Raw genomic sequence first — 14,739 nt, forward strand, 5'->3', positions numbered from 1 at the left:
ACTATCAATCAAAACTTCCTGCGCTGCAGCGACCCTGGTTGCAGTCCGAGGGTGGTGGAGGTCTGAAAGGGGTTTGAGTGGTGGAGACTTTTTTTTTTTTTCTTCTTTTTTTTTCATCTATTACAGCACCGGTGTCTCGGGATGGAATTGCTGTTGCTATTTCTGAAAGTAGGAAAGTTGCTCTAAAACTGTATATGACACAACACATCTCCTCCAGCCGCCGTCGTGTTAGCAGGCGTGGGCTGTAAGTGCAGGACTTAGGAGTGCGTGCTCCACTTTTCTTCATGTAAAGCAGGCTTAAATAGGTTGTTTATAGTGGCGCAAGGTGCCTGTTCCACTGTCTCTCAGACCCCAACGCTGTACGATGTCATCGCTGTCTGGAGTGGTTCCAGCTCAGTAACTAAAGCGAGCTTCCTTGTGACCTGATATGACCCAAAATCACCCAAAATCACATACATGCCACACTCCAAAGCAGCTTGTTCTTAATCTCACACATTCTCAGGGTTTGTCTGGTGATACTCCTACAGTCTTCTTTAACCTTTTAACTTTGCTATTTGCTCTCTGTTTTGGACGTCACCAGGGAGTGGCAAAAGTAGAGAGAACTGCAGTGAAAGTTAAACTTGAACCTGGGACTCATTTGGCTATTGTTTTGAATCTATTCAAAGTGAGCTTATGAAACTCTCCTGCCTGCTTTGCATGACACTAGAGCGGAGTTCATCATCAGACAAAACAGGTCAGGTTAGGCTACTTTGTAATGTACAACACGGTATCATTTACAGCAATGGGGGATTCACTAACAATTCGGTGAGCTGCATATCATCAATGGTGCCTCAATTTATCACACCAATTATATAATGTCCTTCTATAAATGATCTCTCTTCATGTTGCTGAAGCCACAAGCAGCCCCCCCTCTCTGGCAGGGCTTTACTAGGGCAGAGCCACACAGAAAGCCACACCAGCCACCCGAAACAATCCGTGCACTTCCTCCCTTTGAGTTGACGCAGAAAAGAGGGCCGATCTTTTATTTGGGTTTCCACGTCACTACGTGGAGTCCAGTTGGGGAGTTGAGAGTACAGGAAGGAGCTTAAAAAGTCAATTGACAATTGAATTGGATTTTTAGCCTCCTTTTGTTTCCTGTTTCATTCTTTAATAGGTGACCTTAAGAGTGTTTTTCCATTTTGCTGGGCACCGTGCGCTTTTCCAAAACATTCAGCTGTAATGGGCCATCTGTCTGCACGTTTCTCTGCGTTCAGTTATGTATGCAGGGTGTGAAGAGTGTAATGTTCAAAGCTGTACAGAGAGATTTATTTTGGTAATGAAGCTTTGATTTGGAAGAACATTAAATGAGCTTCAATTTGTCTTGGATGTCCAAACGCAAAGGCAGTTCAATTTCCACCAGATTCCCTCGATGAGTTCTAAAACCCAAATGAGATTCTGCTCGTCTCTCCATCTGAATTCCTATTCAGCGTGAAAGTAGCGGTTAGGTATTCAGACTCCTCTCTAGATGTGCGCTGATGTGTTTTGAGCCGTCCTCACTGAGAAGACTGCCATTGTTGCCCTCCAATCTCAGCTCAGTCACAGGGGAGATTTACCGTCCCAAATGATGGGGAATGATGAGCTATCGACCGGGCTCTGGCCGAGCTTGACGCACACCCTGCCGCTCAATACACCTAGGAGACCATACCCGTGTTGTCATTTGATACGCCCCATCAGATCGTGGAAAAGTAGATCCACGTTATGATCTCCCCTTCTCTCTCTCTGCTGCTTTTGCTGTGCAGTATTTTTAGTTTCAGTGACGAAATGAAAAGAAACGGGCGTCTAAGTCATTTTGGTGTTGCAGCGGGCAGCTTTTTGTGTTACGATCTTCTAAAGATGCACTTTATTGCTTATTACAGCAGCTAACATAGTGGCTGCCATCTCCGACACCTTTGACACCTCAGAAACCATTAGTATTCGGCTGCCATCATACTTTATCTGGCTGTAGAGAAATGGCAAAAGTATAAAGTGATTGTATGGTGTATTTGCCTTCTCGGTGGAGATATTATTGGAGCCAGTGCAATATACGAGATTGGGAGCTTTGCTTTTGCCTCTCAATGGCTCTCAACATGGCTACGGCTGAGCCAGCGGCTCGCGGCTAACAGCGCTAACAGCCACAGAAGTGCTGACAGAGCTAACAGTGTTTAATTGAAGGGGAACCGGAGGGTGGGTGCCATGCGTCCATAACAACGCCGTCGGTGTGGACACACACAAAGGTTAGACAATTAGTACAGAGAGTACAAACTCTTATTACTTATATTATGTGTGCCAGGTTGACTTGACACCTGCCTCGTGTTCCTAGTTTGGGAATTTCTAGCTTTTTTGTTACATAACTTTAAAAGCAGCTATAATGCATTTGTTTACGTTAACAATGGATGATATGACTTATTTTAACTGAAAGAGCCGCTCGTAGCAACAAACTCACAAAGAGTTATCCCCCGACTCGGCAGTTCTGTAGAGCTTTACGGCGTCTTTTCAGCTTCTTGATTTCAGTTTTCCGGACCACAACTTTTCTGTTTTGATTCACTGTTCTTGTGGGCCGCAGAAAGCAGCTGTTTACAGCAAAACGTCTCTAAAAGCCAACTGTACGATACCTGACCAGCACCTAGCAACTGATGGATAAAAGTTCCAGGTTAGCTAGTGGACATAGTGGAGTATTTAGTGGATATTTCTCTCAAATCTATAAAAATGAATGCTGATGTTGGTCTATGTCTGCTGGATGTGTAAGTAGGCGATTTTCTCCTCTTTGTGGAGTGGAATTGACCCTTGAGACATGGCTGCTGCCTCTCTAGCTTTGTTTGAGGGCGTGCCTCAATATAATTATTTTAAAACGGGGGTATTTGACTGGAAATTAATTTCATATTTGTTGAACTGTCCAAATTCTTGTGGCTGCCTCAATATTTCAGCTGTCTATTGTCTCTGTCATTGAACCACTCAAGCCTCACATCCTGGTACGCAGTCCTCCGAAAAGACACTGCACCACAGAGAGAAGTAGATCTCACACAATCCTTATGTAAATGGAAATTTGTGTGTGATTTTCCTACCGTCCAGGAGCTTTGGTGTACTGGATCTAAATCGTGCTACATAATAGGCTCATGCAGAACTGGGCTCCACAAGAGCTGAGTTCATTTAGAGTAGTCTCTCTGATTCTCGTATCCCCAAATGATCTAGTTTCCTGCAGGATTTGATTAGTTTTTCTTGCCCCTCTCATTTTAGGCATCGTCTTGCTGCTCTACTTTTTTTTTTTAAATCTATTCTGAATAATCGAATCATTTAATTGTACTTTTATTGAGGTTAGTTTTTTTATTTCCTGCTGGATGCGAGACATGTTGGCTTTTCTTGTTGTTTGCAGCCTCTAAATTGTTGCTAGAGGGTAAAAATGTACACGGTGTTATAACTGTCAATTTTAATACCGTGGGATACCATGACACTGGTGTACCGGTGGACTGTCCCAACCCTATGCGAAATGTAAAACACACTCACTGAAACTCTGCCGCAGCTTCTGTTTCCAAATACCATTGAGTTTGTTTTTCTCTTTCCAGGTTTTCAACGTTCAAGCACTTTTTTTTCTCCCAAATTGTGTTTCATATCAAGCGATCCCTGGAAATGTATATAATGCAGCCAGCGTGGGACTTGAGTTGCAGTATAAAATGTCAGTGTTAATGTTTCGTGTACTGTATGTTCCTCTAGGTATTGGCTCTGTTTGAGGAGGGAGAGGAGTCGGCCACCGCCTTCGTCGAGCCGATTGTTATTCTTCTGATCCTCATCGCCAACGCTGTTATCGGGGTCTGGCAGGTGAGATGCACTCTTCATCCCGTGTCTCTGTGCAAAGTGCTTACGCGCATGAGTAACGTTTCTTTCCACGAGGCGTTCACATGGTTACAAGGGCTAACGAGACCGTAAAGTCTAAACATTTTATCCTGGTCCACCAGCTGTTGGCGGATGCATGGGATTCACCTTTGGAGTCTTGTTACCCGCGTGCTCTGTTTAAAACTTGCACCACGTGCTCACATCCATACGTCCAAACGACACATTTTCAGTTTTATGAGGCTCTCGAGTCCAAACATAAACAAACCAGGGAGCTCATGCAAAGTGCCCATGAGGGAGAATACATTTTTGATGCAAGTGTCAAAAATAGAGATGACTCTGCAAGGTGTTCCCTGGTGGTGTTTTTTAGAGGGTTTCCTTTCTAAAAGCTTTTTCTACTAGTGCGTTTGCCTTGCATGCTTTTTTTTATTTTTTTTTAAATATTAGTTATCAATTTACCTAGAGGTTTCAAAATTGTCCTCTGCTTGACTCTCGCTTCGTCACATCTCCCTGCGCAGGAGCGGAATGCCGAGAATGCCATCGAGGCCCTGAAAGAGTACGAGCCAGAGATGGGGAAGGTGTACCGCATTAACCGCAAGGCTGTCCAGAGGATCAAAGCCAGAGAAATCGTCCCAGGAGACATAGTGGAGGTGGCAGGTAAGCTGCGGCCGCCGCTCCCAGCAGCCCCGATCTTACTAATTTACACTTTGTCTACCTCCGGTGGATTCTCACTGCTGTCACAGAGCTGCCTGCGCGGTGCTGCCACCACCACCGATATGCACACACACTCACGCAGCCTTTGCCACCCATTCATGAGTCTGGAAACACTATTGGAATAACTCAAACTGGATTACATAAGAGTCTTTTCTCTGGATTTGCAGGTGCCAGCACTGAAATCCAGTTGTGTGTGTGTGTGTGTGTGTGTGTGTGTGTGTGTGTGTGTGTGTGTGTGTGTGTGTGTGTGTGTGTGTGTGTGTGTGTGTGTGTGTGTGTGTGTGTGTGTGTGTGTGTGTGTGTGTGTGTGTGTGTGTGTGTGTGTGTGTGTCTGTGTGTGGTTCTGTGTAAGTGGCTGTGGTCACCACTTGTATTTAAGGCCCAGTTTAATTTTCCACAGCTTTTCCCCCCTTTTTTTCCCTTTGCTTTCCATGCTCTCAGTCTCACCACCTGGACGCTGCTGAATGTTTGTCAGCTCCCTCCACGTTACACGCACACACGCACACACGCACAATCCCCCTGCTGTAAACCCGCCCGTGTGAGGGCAACCTCATCTAAAAATAGCCCTGTTGTCACTCTGGTACCAGAACATCTGTGTGTGTGCTGGAGTTAAAGTGCGAGCGCAACAACGTTCGCCATCAACATGCCTGTTGTTTTTTTGAGGAGAGAGAGAGGGAGAGAGTAATCCTCGGCCTTGCATGGTTGGCGAATCGTCTCAGACGGCTCGGAGGGACGTCTGGGAAAGGAGGGAGAGCCCTATATATGTGTGTGTGTGTGTGTGTGTGTGTGTGTGTGTGTGTGTGAGATCACAGAGCTCATTCATAATCGCGGCACGGAGAGGCAAGGAGAGAGATTAGACATGCTGCGTTGGTTACAGTGAGGCCTTGGTGCTGTTGGATTTTTAAAAAATGAAATCATCCGTCCAAATAACTACCACGCAGGGCTCCTCACACCGACACCCCCTCCTCCCCCTCCTCCCCCTTACATTTACCAAATTGTTTCCCTGCCTTTTCCAGAGAGTCTAACTGACATTACTTTCTTGGAAAGAAACTACATCGTGTGTGTGTGTGTGTGTGTGTGTGTGTGTGTGTGTGTGTGTGTGTGTGTGTGTGTGTGTGTGTGTGTGTGTGTGTGAGCACTTCCCTGGAAGTTTGGGCTTGTTGTGGCCGGTGTCCTCCATCAATCAGCCAGAGGCTAGACAAGCCCGCACAGGTAGCAAGCTCCAAAATGTATGCTGTTGTTGGCATTGTGCACTCTATTTGCAATGTGCAGCATCATCGGTCTGATACCGTAAACAAGGTGAGGATATTTCCTTTTGCAGACAGTAGAGATGGCTGGACACCTTCTGTCTTGTCTTCTGCTGAAGACAAGGCAATGGTCGAAGCTATTTCAGCTCGTTCCACGGCCAGAATGCATTTCCAGTCAAAGTTTACTTTGAGAGGAGGTATGATAGAGGGGCCGTGCACACTGCTGCATTTTTGTAAAATACAGACCGGGGCATGTATCAAGCTCTTCGTTCGTTCTGTCTGACATAAGGTTGTTGCTTAGCAGTTTTAAACAGGAATAAACGTGTCGGGATATGGCGACTAAGATAACTTAGTAATATTTTCCTGATTTATCAGGCATTCCAGTCCCTCAGATTAGCCTGAGGTTATTCCATGGGAACTGTACGCTAGGGGGTAAAATAAACTGTATATAGAGCTGTCGGAAAAGGACTCTGTTGACCACAAGTGCCTTTGAGGGGGAAAAAAGAACATAAATGTATTTACTCAAGTTTCCACCGCTGCTGCCTTCTTGGGGGTACGCTGCCGGCGATGCTAGCCACGCTTACAACACAGTTGTGATTTGCACCTCCGATGGAACTTTCCTGGTTAGGGTTAGGGAGTGACTACAGCGGTCAGGAACTCTTGGAGGGTTTACACAGGACCTGAAGAGATGGAAACCTGCACCGAGCCATTCCCACTAACGAGTCACGGTTAGCCTGCACGTGAACGAAGACCTCTCTGCGAGGATATTTTGCAAGAGATTTAGTTAGAAGTCCAGTTTTACCAAATGGAAGGAGAGCTCCGGCTGGCCACACCGGCTGACCTCATTTGTTTTGTTTTGCATGTGCCGCGTTTCCATTTCATTCATTCTGAGGTAGATGCTAATTATATGAAAATTCTTCTTCTTGCTTTTTGATACTTCAAAGCACGACAAATAATAGTCAGACAAATGTCCGATGTTTCTGACGTTTTAAAGACTGTTCATCTGAAGTCAACGTGGCTGTCGTAGGATGCGTTTCTCTTCCAGCAGTCAGTGGGAGGCCCGTGGCAGAAAGTGGACGGGGGAGCAGGAGACTGTGGGTAGGCGTTTGAACAGCCTCTCTCTTCCTGCCTTTGGCGAGTCCTGCTACTGTGAACCTGTAGCCCCCGGCCATCTCCCACACAAACACGGCATACACTCCTCTCCCCCTCCGCCTCTCCCACTCTCGTTCTCTCACAACCCATGGGTGTCAAGACGGAGAGATGTGGAGGAACACGGAAGTTGGAAGCACTGGCTAATTCAGGGACACGCGGTGCGGCCTTGTCTTCATCACTCCGTCTCTTTCACCATCTCCGTCCTGTGAGGATAGACCCCGAGGTCACAGAACATCAAGCGGCTGTCAAGAGGAGACGCTGGAGCTCTGAGAGTAGCGGAGAAAGATCAAGGAATAAAGACTCTGAAACTTACCAGTGTGAGATCACTTTGAAAAGTTTTCACTGTGAAGTGGGCTGGTACGGAAGAAATACGTGAGAGGTGAGGTGGGGGCAGGAATTCGACAAGATATCCAGCCATATTCATGCTGAAAAGCCACAATAGATTATTTTTCATGGTCTACTGTGCTGGAAAGAAACAAGTGAAGAATATCACACCTGTCTGACGTGTTTGGAGCAATTTCCCACTCCTCTGCTCTGAGATCATTTTCAATGACTACATCAAACCATCCATTCTTCACAAGCTCGCTCTGTCCTGCCATTGTCATATAATTTCCATGAAATGTTCATTGTCGGGCTCTAATAAAGAGGAAGCAATAACCTTTTTTTTTGTTTTGGAGCATTGGAGACGTATAATGGTCCGGCTATGAAATACGAGTTTAATATACAGTTTTAGTGAGCAGACAGTGGCAGGGAAGATGAAATGCAGGCTTCAACTGTAGTTTATGTGACATATGTCCTTACATGTGGTGTATCACAGGAACAAAGAGTGAAGAGAGAACAAAGTGGAGGGGAAAGGATTTTTTGTTTTAACAGCAACGTGACTCCATCAAGGTTGTATTGAGCCATTGTTTACCTGCAGCCGCAGATGAGCTCCAACCAGCTGACGTATCTTTGCCTAAGGATTTATTGTTTGAACACGGACATTCAATATGGTGTAACTAAGGGTTCGCCTGCAGCTACACTCGCAAGCACAGGAGGACTTTCCTGAGGGACAAACCTTAGTAGAAGTGCATCTTCTCCTACTACTCTATAGCTCGGATGGTCTTCTGGTCATTGTAAGACATGCCAGCTGTATGGCTCTATGGATGGTAATGTCGGCCCGTCGGTATGTCCACTACTTTGTTCCTGACTGAAATATCTCAACACCCATTGGATTGACGTGAAATTCAGTACAGAACTGTTTTGGTCCATAGAGGATGGAGTCTAATTACTTTGGTGGTCCCCTGACCTTTCCTCTAATTCTGCAAACAGGTTGACATTGGAGGTTCAGCGTGAAATACCTTGAACTATTGGTTGGGTTGCAGCAGGATTTGTTACAGATATTCAAAGTCTCTACAAGATCCAATGACTAGATGATTTTCTTATAATATTTTCCTCTGGCGCTGCCAGCAGGTCACGGTATTTACTTCTTCAGTGCAAATAGCTTGACTCCTCTACTAGATGGATTGGTACAAAATGTTGTACAGACATTCATGGTTCCCAGATGATGTACGAGCCCCTGACCTTTCCTTTTGAGTGAAATGTCTCAACTGCTATTGAATGGATTGCTGTATTTGGTCCAGATATTTAAGGTCCCTAGTGGATCAAGTATAATAACTTGATCACCTGACTTTACCACATCCTAAGTTGTGCTAATAAGCAAATGTTAGTATGCTAACATGTTAAACTAAGATGGTGAACATGGTAAAACTTGTACCTGCTAAACATCAGCATGTTAGCATTGTTTTTGTATGCAACATGTAAGCATGCTGGTGTTAGCATTTAGCTCAAGCAGCGCTGCCCCAGAAAGCTGCTAGCATTGCTGAAACCTCGTTACTTGTTGAACTTAAAGGGCCAGTGTGTAGTATTTGGCACCATCTAGCAGTGAGGTTTCAAATTGCAACCTAGTGAAACTTCTCCTTTGTGCTAAGCATGTAGAACGAAATGTTATGACTCTGTATGGAGAAAAAAAACAACTCATTCTAAGCTACGCAAACACAACTCATTTTCAGGTGATTATACACTGAAGAAAACATACTTATCAATATTATATGCCATATCTGCCAATAGATCCCTCTAAGTCTCATTGGCTTGAAATGAACCACACATGTCCAGCTCAATTTTTTTTAAAACACATTTTTAGAAATCTGCTCCCTATCAGTAGGTCAGATTGCTTCCAAATTGGTGTCTTACTAAGTTTTTTTTCTAAGATATTGATTCATGAACTTCAAAAGGTCGTGGCTCAGCCCAAAGCTATGATTTTTAGCAATTGAGCTGCTTCTTTCTGTTGAGCGAAAAAGGGCTTGAACCCAGAATGACCGCTTGCGGCTATATCTAACGTAATATTTTTTTGTAATCCCACCCATTCTTTTTTTCTTGTTTCATCAGTTGGTGACAAGGTGCCTGCTGACATCAGAGTGACCTCTATTAAGTCCACCACCCTGCGGGTGGACCAGTCCATCCTCACAGGTATTTTCCATCTCTCTCGTCAAACAATCCAGCTTTAAAACGTTCACATAATTCAGATAAAGTCTGCTCGCTGGCACCTTTATTGCATGGACTTCGAAGAACAAAGGTTATACACTTTGTTTAAGTTAGTGTCTGTGTTGGTTCTTCCTACCCCTTTAGACTTTAAACTTTATTTGGCTCCGTCCTTGTCGATCCGTCACATTGTTGGTCGTATAATCACCTGTGGCACTTCCAGATCTAATCCTGTACAATCTTTCCTTTAGGGGAGTCTGTGTCCATCATCAAACACACGGACCCGGTTCCTGACCCCAGGGCTGTCAACCAAGACAAAAAGAACATGCTGTTTTCTGTAAGCACATCCCCCTGCAGCTCGCTGAGTCCTGTTTATCTTCCGCCTTCATATCGGAGATTGATGTCTTTCTTGGCACAGCTATACAACCCTGACTTTTAGTAACGTCGTTGAACTTAATATTTTCTCAGAAAGGTTACATCCCTTCTCTGGTGATGTAAAGGCAGCTTAATGTACGCGTGTTTGATTCATTGCCGTTTGAAGGAAACTCTTCTCTTATGTTCTGCGAATGACATAGATTCTTTCTGCTTCACTATCCAGCACTTATTTCTCCCTCTCTTCTTTTTTTTCCCCAGGGCACAAACATTGCAGCGGGCCGCGCCATAGGCGTGGTCATTGCTACCGGCGTCTCCACAGAGATCGGTAAGATCCGTAATCAGATGGCATCTACGGAGCAAGAGAAGACGCCGCTGCAGCAGAAGCTGGATGAGTTCGGGCAGCAGCTCTCCAAGGTCATCTCCCTGATCTGCGTGGCTGTGTGGGTCATCAACATCGGCCACTTCGGGGACCCCGTCCACGGCGGCTCCTGGGTCAGAGGGGCCGTCTATTACTTCAAGATCGCCGTGGCCCTGGCTGTGGCCGCCATCCCCGAGGGCCTGCCCGCTGTCATCACCACCTGCCTGGCCCTCGGCACGCGTCGCATGGCCAAGAAGAACGCCATCGTTCGCAGCCTGCCATCGGTGGAGACGCTGGGCTGCACCTCTGTCATCTGCTCCGACAAGACGGGCACCCTCACCACCAACCAGATGTCTGTCTGCAGAGTAAGTGGCGACGCTTTAGGGTTTTTTTTTGACTGCTGGTCATGCAGTTTTGCATTCATTCAGCTGAATTAGTATTTCATATCCACATCCTGTCATTTCATTGCCTCTTCATAAAAAGCTTCTGGGAATTTTTACTTGAGTAAGTGCGAAGCAGGAGAATTCTGGAAAATCCTTGTGGCGTTGTAAAGTTTGCCTCTGTTTGGCAGGTTTGAGATAACAGCTTGTGGGGCAGCACAGGCTGGCATGAGCCGGCAGCTACAGTGTATTACCTGATCAGCTCACACAAGCACAGTGAAGGCTTTCCAAAATGTCACATGGCCTGAATAAACACAATACAAGGATCCATATCCTGAACTGTCCTGTAGCTTTCAGTGTATGAATAGTGGCTATATAATTACTTTAGACGACAAGCACTGAAAGGTCTTATCCACAACTACTCACTGGTGGTTTTGTAGCACATGGCCTCACCCTTTCCTTTGTCTGTTGTTGTGTGTGTGTGTGTTGCCTGCAAGCCGTCTTTGCTTCAAACGCAGAGTAAATGCCAGCGCTGCTGTTTGCCTTGGCTCCTATTCATGGCTTTAGCTCTACACACACACACACACCTAATCTTCGTTAACACCTCTTGTCCTTACATCCTTGATCTCACCTCAGCTAATGACCTCAGAGGTTCTGGTGGCCAGAATTAAAGCCACGTCCCATCAAAGATAGAAAATCTTTAATGTAGTTTATGTATTACTACAAGGATAGTTATTAATATTGTTACAGTTGTTATTAGGTTTTTATTAATCGCAAAGTCTTGATCTAGAAGGTGCTAGAATTTACCACGTGTAAACCCAACCTCAACCCGACGTGCATAAATAAATCTTGAAAAAAGAGACCTGATCCGAATAGACCCGAGGATAACTGGACCCAATCCAAAGTAGACACGAACAGCCTCTAAGGACTGTAATATAAGAATGAATGTCAAGTCATAGAAACGTTATTACAAATGTATCTATTTGCTTTAAAGACAAATTTCGTGTTTTCCACCTCCTTCACCAACAATAAAACATTCTGCAGCCAACTTTAGAAGTGACATAAAAAAAATTATCAAACCAATTTCATATATGTGACGAAAAGTACAAAAAAAAAAAACGTGTCTTTCATAAACATAAATCTTTTACAGAGGCTACTGATTCCCCAAAATATTTTCTCCATGGTGAATATGACTCATCAGAGCTAGGAGTGCACAATTAATCTAAATTTGATCGAAATTGCAGTATGACCTATTGCAATTTTCAAATCACTGGAGGCGCAAGATGTGTTAAAGGCAAAATGTGTTTCAAATCAAATATTTAGGTGCTGCAGAGATGTCCTGGCCGACATATCATATTCTATTGAATTAAGAAAACGTCTTTTGTTTGGTACAGATCCCCGCAAAAGTCACACCAAAATCATTTCAATGTGTTTTAGAATAATGTAATGAAAAATGATTGTGATGATGAAAATCATTTTTATTTCATTTATCGCAATCATTTTTTTCACATTCGTTTAGCCCTAATCAGAGCTGATACTCGGGTATTAGACATATTACTAAACCAGCCCAATTGACTTGGACCCGGTCCACCCCCGGTTCCAAGTCGGATCCTGGTTCCTCAGGACCCATGAAGACAAATGAACTAGATAACAGTTATTGCTAAAACGTGTTTATTAAAGTAATTTAGTCCTGATATTCAAAGACAGTAGTTTATGCAGAGGCTGATTTTTCCTCAGACTGCATGTCGTTTGGAAGAACCAGCAGAAACAATATTTTGACTTCTGTAGATCTTTGTCTGTGTATCCATTTTATTTTCTCACTGTCTCAAAATGGAGTTGGCATCAGAGGACTGTGCACTTCCTGTACGGCAGACACTCTTGCGATATAAACGCCCCTCCCTCCTTCTGCTCCCCGAGATGATGCGGAGTGTCTGCTCGACTCATGCGTAGCGGCAGGGAGTTCCCTCCAGCAGGAGGGACACGGAGCAGTGATCTCACCACAACCCTGAAACCCTCCCAGACAGAAAAAGAGCAAAGGCAGGCTGACGCTGGCAAATATTGACCATCTGCTTCCACCTGTACTCCCCGGCCTGCTGCTCTCAGCTCTCTGGTGGAAGATAAGGGGGGCACGCACTCCTACTCTCACAAAGACAAATCAAACTTCCACTTTGCAGTTGTTGTTTTTTTTGTCATGGGGTTTCCCGGAGATAGTCATTTTTGTGGTTGCATAACTCATCCCTCTTCGTGTTCGTTCTGTGCTTGGACGGCTGTGTTTGCTCTTGTTTTTTTTATGGTTTTTTTTGTGCGTCAAGGTTTAACTGTCCACATGAATGTTTGCCCAGGCTTATCCATCTGTGCTCATTCTTGGACTGGTCTCCAGCCAGAGGCCCTGATGTGTCTCCCCTGCCTCGGGGCTATCCCCATATCCGCAGGATTTCCAGGGATTCCCCCTCCGTATCCTGACTTCCCTTTTCCCTTCACACACACACACACAGACACACACATGAAGAGACACCACACATAAAAAGGGCTACTCACAACCCCCCCCCCCCCCACCCCAACACAGGCTCAGAGGAAGTGAGTAGAAGAATACAAACTTGTGCCACGAGCACGGAGTCACATGGCTCGCACTGTGCCGTGTTTCCTTGGACACCACAGCGGATCAGTTGGGGAGGGCAAAGTGACCACGGATGAAAGAACAACCCTATTTTATTTTGTGGGCCCTGCGTTGTGTGTGTGCTGTACGTGCTTTAGTAGAAGTCGTTAGGCCCCTGGTCGAGCCTGATGACCTTTGTGAAATTAGGAATTGAGCAGACGGGTGAGGTTGTTTTTTAAAAGTTCCTTAAAGGGACAGTACATCGCAAAATGCAATGGGAAATCTGGTGATTAACTCTCCAACCAAATACCAATACAACAGAAGAACAGCTGGTGCAGGCAAACAAACACAAGTTTTAATAAGAAAAAAGTCAGGCGCTATAATTGGCCTTTTTCCATTATGCCATGAGTTTGTGTGCAGTTTTCCACACAACAGCAGGTCACAGTAAATGTGGTTACCTCGCTGAGATGTTGCTTTCCAGCCTGTCGCCTGCAGCTCTTCATCCAACAGCTCATTGCGGCTGCTGCTGGCTGTTCCACTGCTCCCTGGGATATTTAACTCTGTCTAAAATGACCATGTCCTCTTGTTGTAGACATGTTTTTGATGAACAATGGTCGTCAGCACAAACCTCAATGACAAATACATTATGTTTTCTGTTTTTTAATGTGTTTTAGCAGGAAAAAGTGAGTAGTGCTGAGCCTGCTGTATTTCCAAAGTTAGTATGGTTAGAAGTTGATTAAGCACAAGCACGAATATGTATCATGTAAGCAGAATATCAGTGGAAATATTTAAATAATCCAACCTCGGTTTTGACACAGGGTCACTCAATTACTGTCTCTATAAATGCAGAAATTTAGCGACTGGTCAATTGCCTTAAGGCTCTTACCGGTTCCAGTTTGGTAACTTCCAGCTCTGGTACTGTGTTCGGAGGGTGAACAGACGGCAGAGAGGCTGATTTAAATGACATCAACATTAATGCTGGGTTACATGCATGGGTGCATTCTTCACCACAACAAAAACTACTGCAGTATATGAAGTTTTATTTTTTATTTTTTTAAAGCCATTGTTTACTGCAGTTAAAGAAAGAAAATGTAAATGTTGATGTAAAAAATTACAAAATTACATGTTTTCACAAAAGCTATAATCTCAGAGGCTATAATCATGATTTAGCATGACCGCTATTTATAACTGACTTTCATCTTGTCCAGACTGGACTACATCAGGAGACTAAATGCAGTAAGGAATAATTACTCCATTAAAAGGCTAAAACCTACCTTTTAGGCTGATGTGTTAGAGGGACGACTGCTAGCTCTCATCTCAAGTCTGCCATCGATTTTGTGTTCCTTTTTAAATTGGTGGAGGCTGGAGAGTCAGTCACACACACACACACACACACACACACACACACACACACACACACACACACACACACACACACACACACACACTCACTCACTCACTCACTCACTCACTCACTCACTCACTCACTCACTCACTCACTCACTCACTCACTCACTCACTCACTCACTCACTCACTCACTCACTCACTCACTC

At 44.7% G+C, this 14,739-nt stretch overlaps 1 protein-coding gene across 1 annotated transcript in view; it reads left to right on the forward strand.

Moving 5' to 3' along the window:
• atp2a3 (ATPase sarcoplasmic/endoplasmic reticulum Ca2+ transporting 3) overlaps positions 1 to 14,739 on the forward strand; it is a 44,071-nt gene that overhangs the window by 12,663 nt on the left and 16,669 nt on the right. The window contains exons 4-8 of the mRNA XM_079171731.1: positions 3,727 to 3,831; positions 4,362 to 4,500; positions 9,384 to 9,464; positions 9,728 to 9,813; positions 10,110 to 10,574. Of these exons, the coding sequence (XP_079027857.1) occupies positions 3,727 to 3,831; positions 4,362 to 4,500; positions 9,384 to 9,464; positions 9,728 to 9,813; positions 10,110 to 10,574 (876 nt within the window). The remainder of the gene's footprint in view (positions 1 to 3,726; positions 3,832 to 4,361; positions 4,501 to 9,383; positions 9,465 to 9,727; positions 9,814 to 10,109; positions 10,575 to 14,739) is intronic.

This window comes from Pholis gunnellus (assembly GCF_910591455.1).
Source record: "Pholis gunnellus genome assembly, chromosome: 13".
Taxonomy (NCBI): Eukaryota; Metazoa; Chordata; class Actinopteri; order Perciformes; family Pholidae; genus Pholis; species Pholis gunnellus.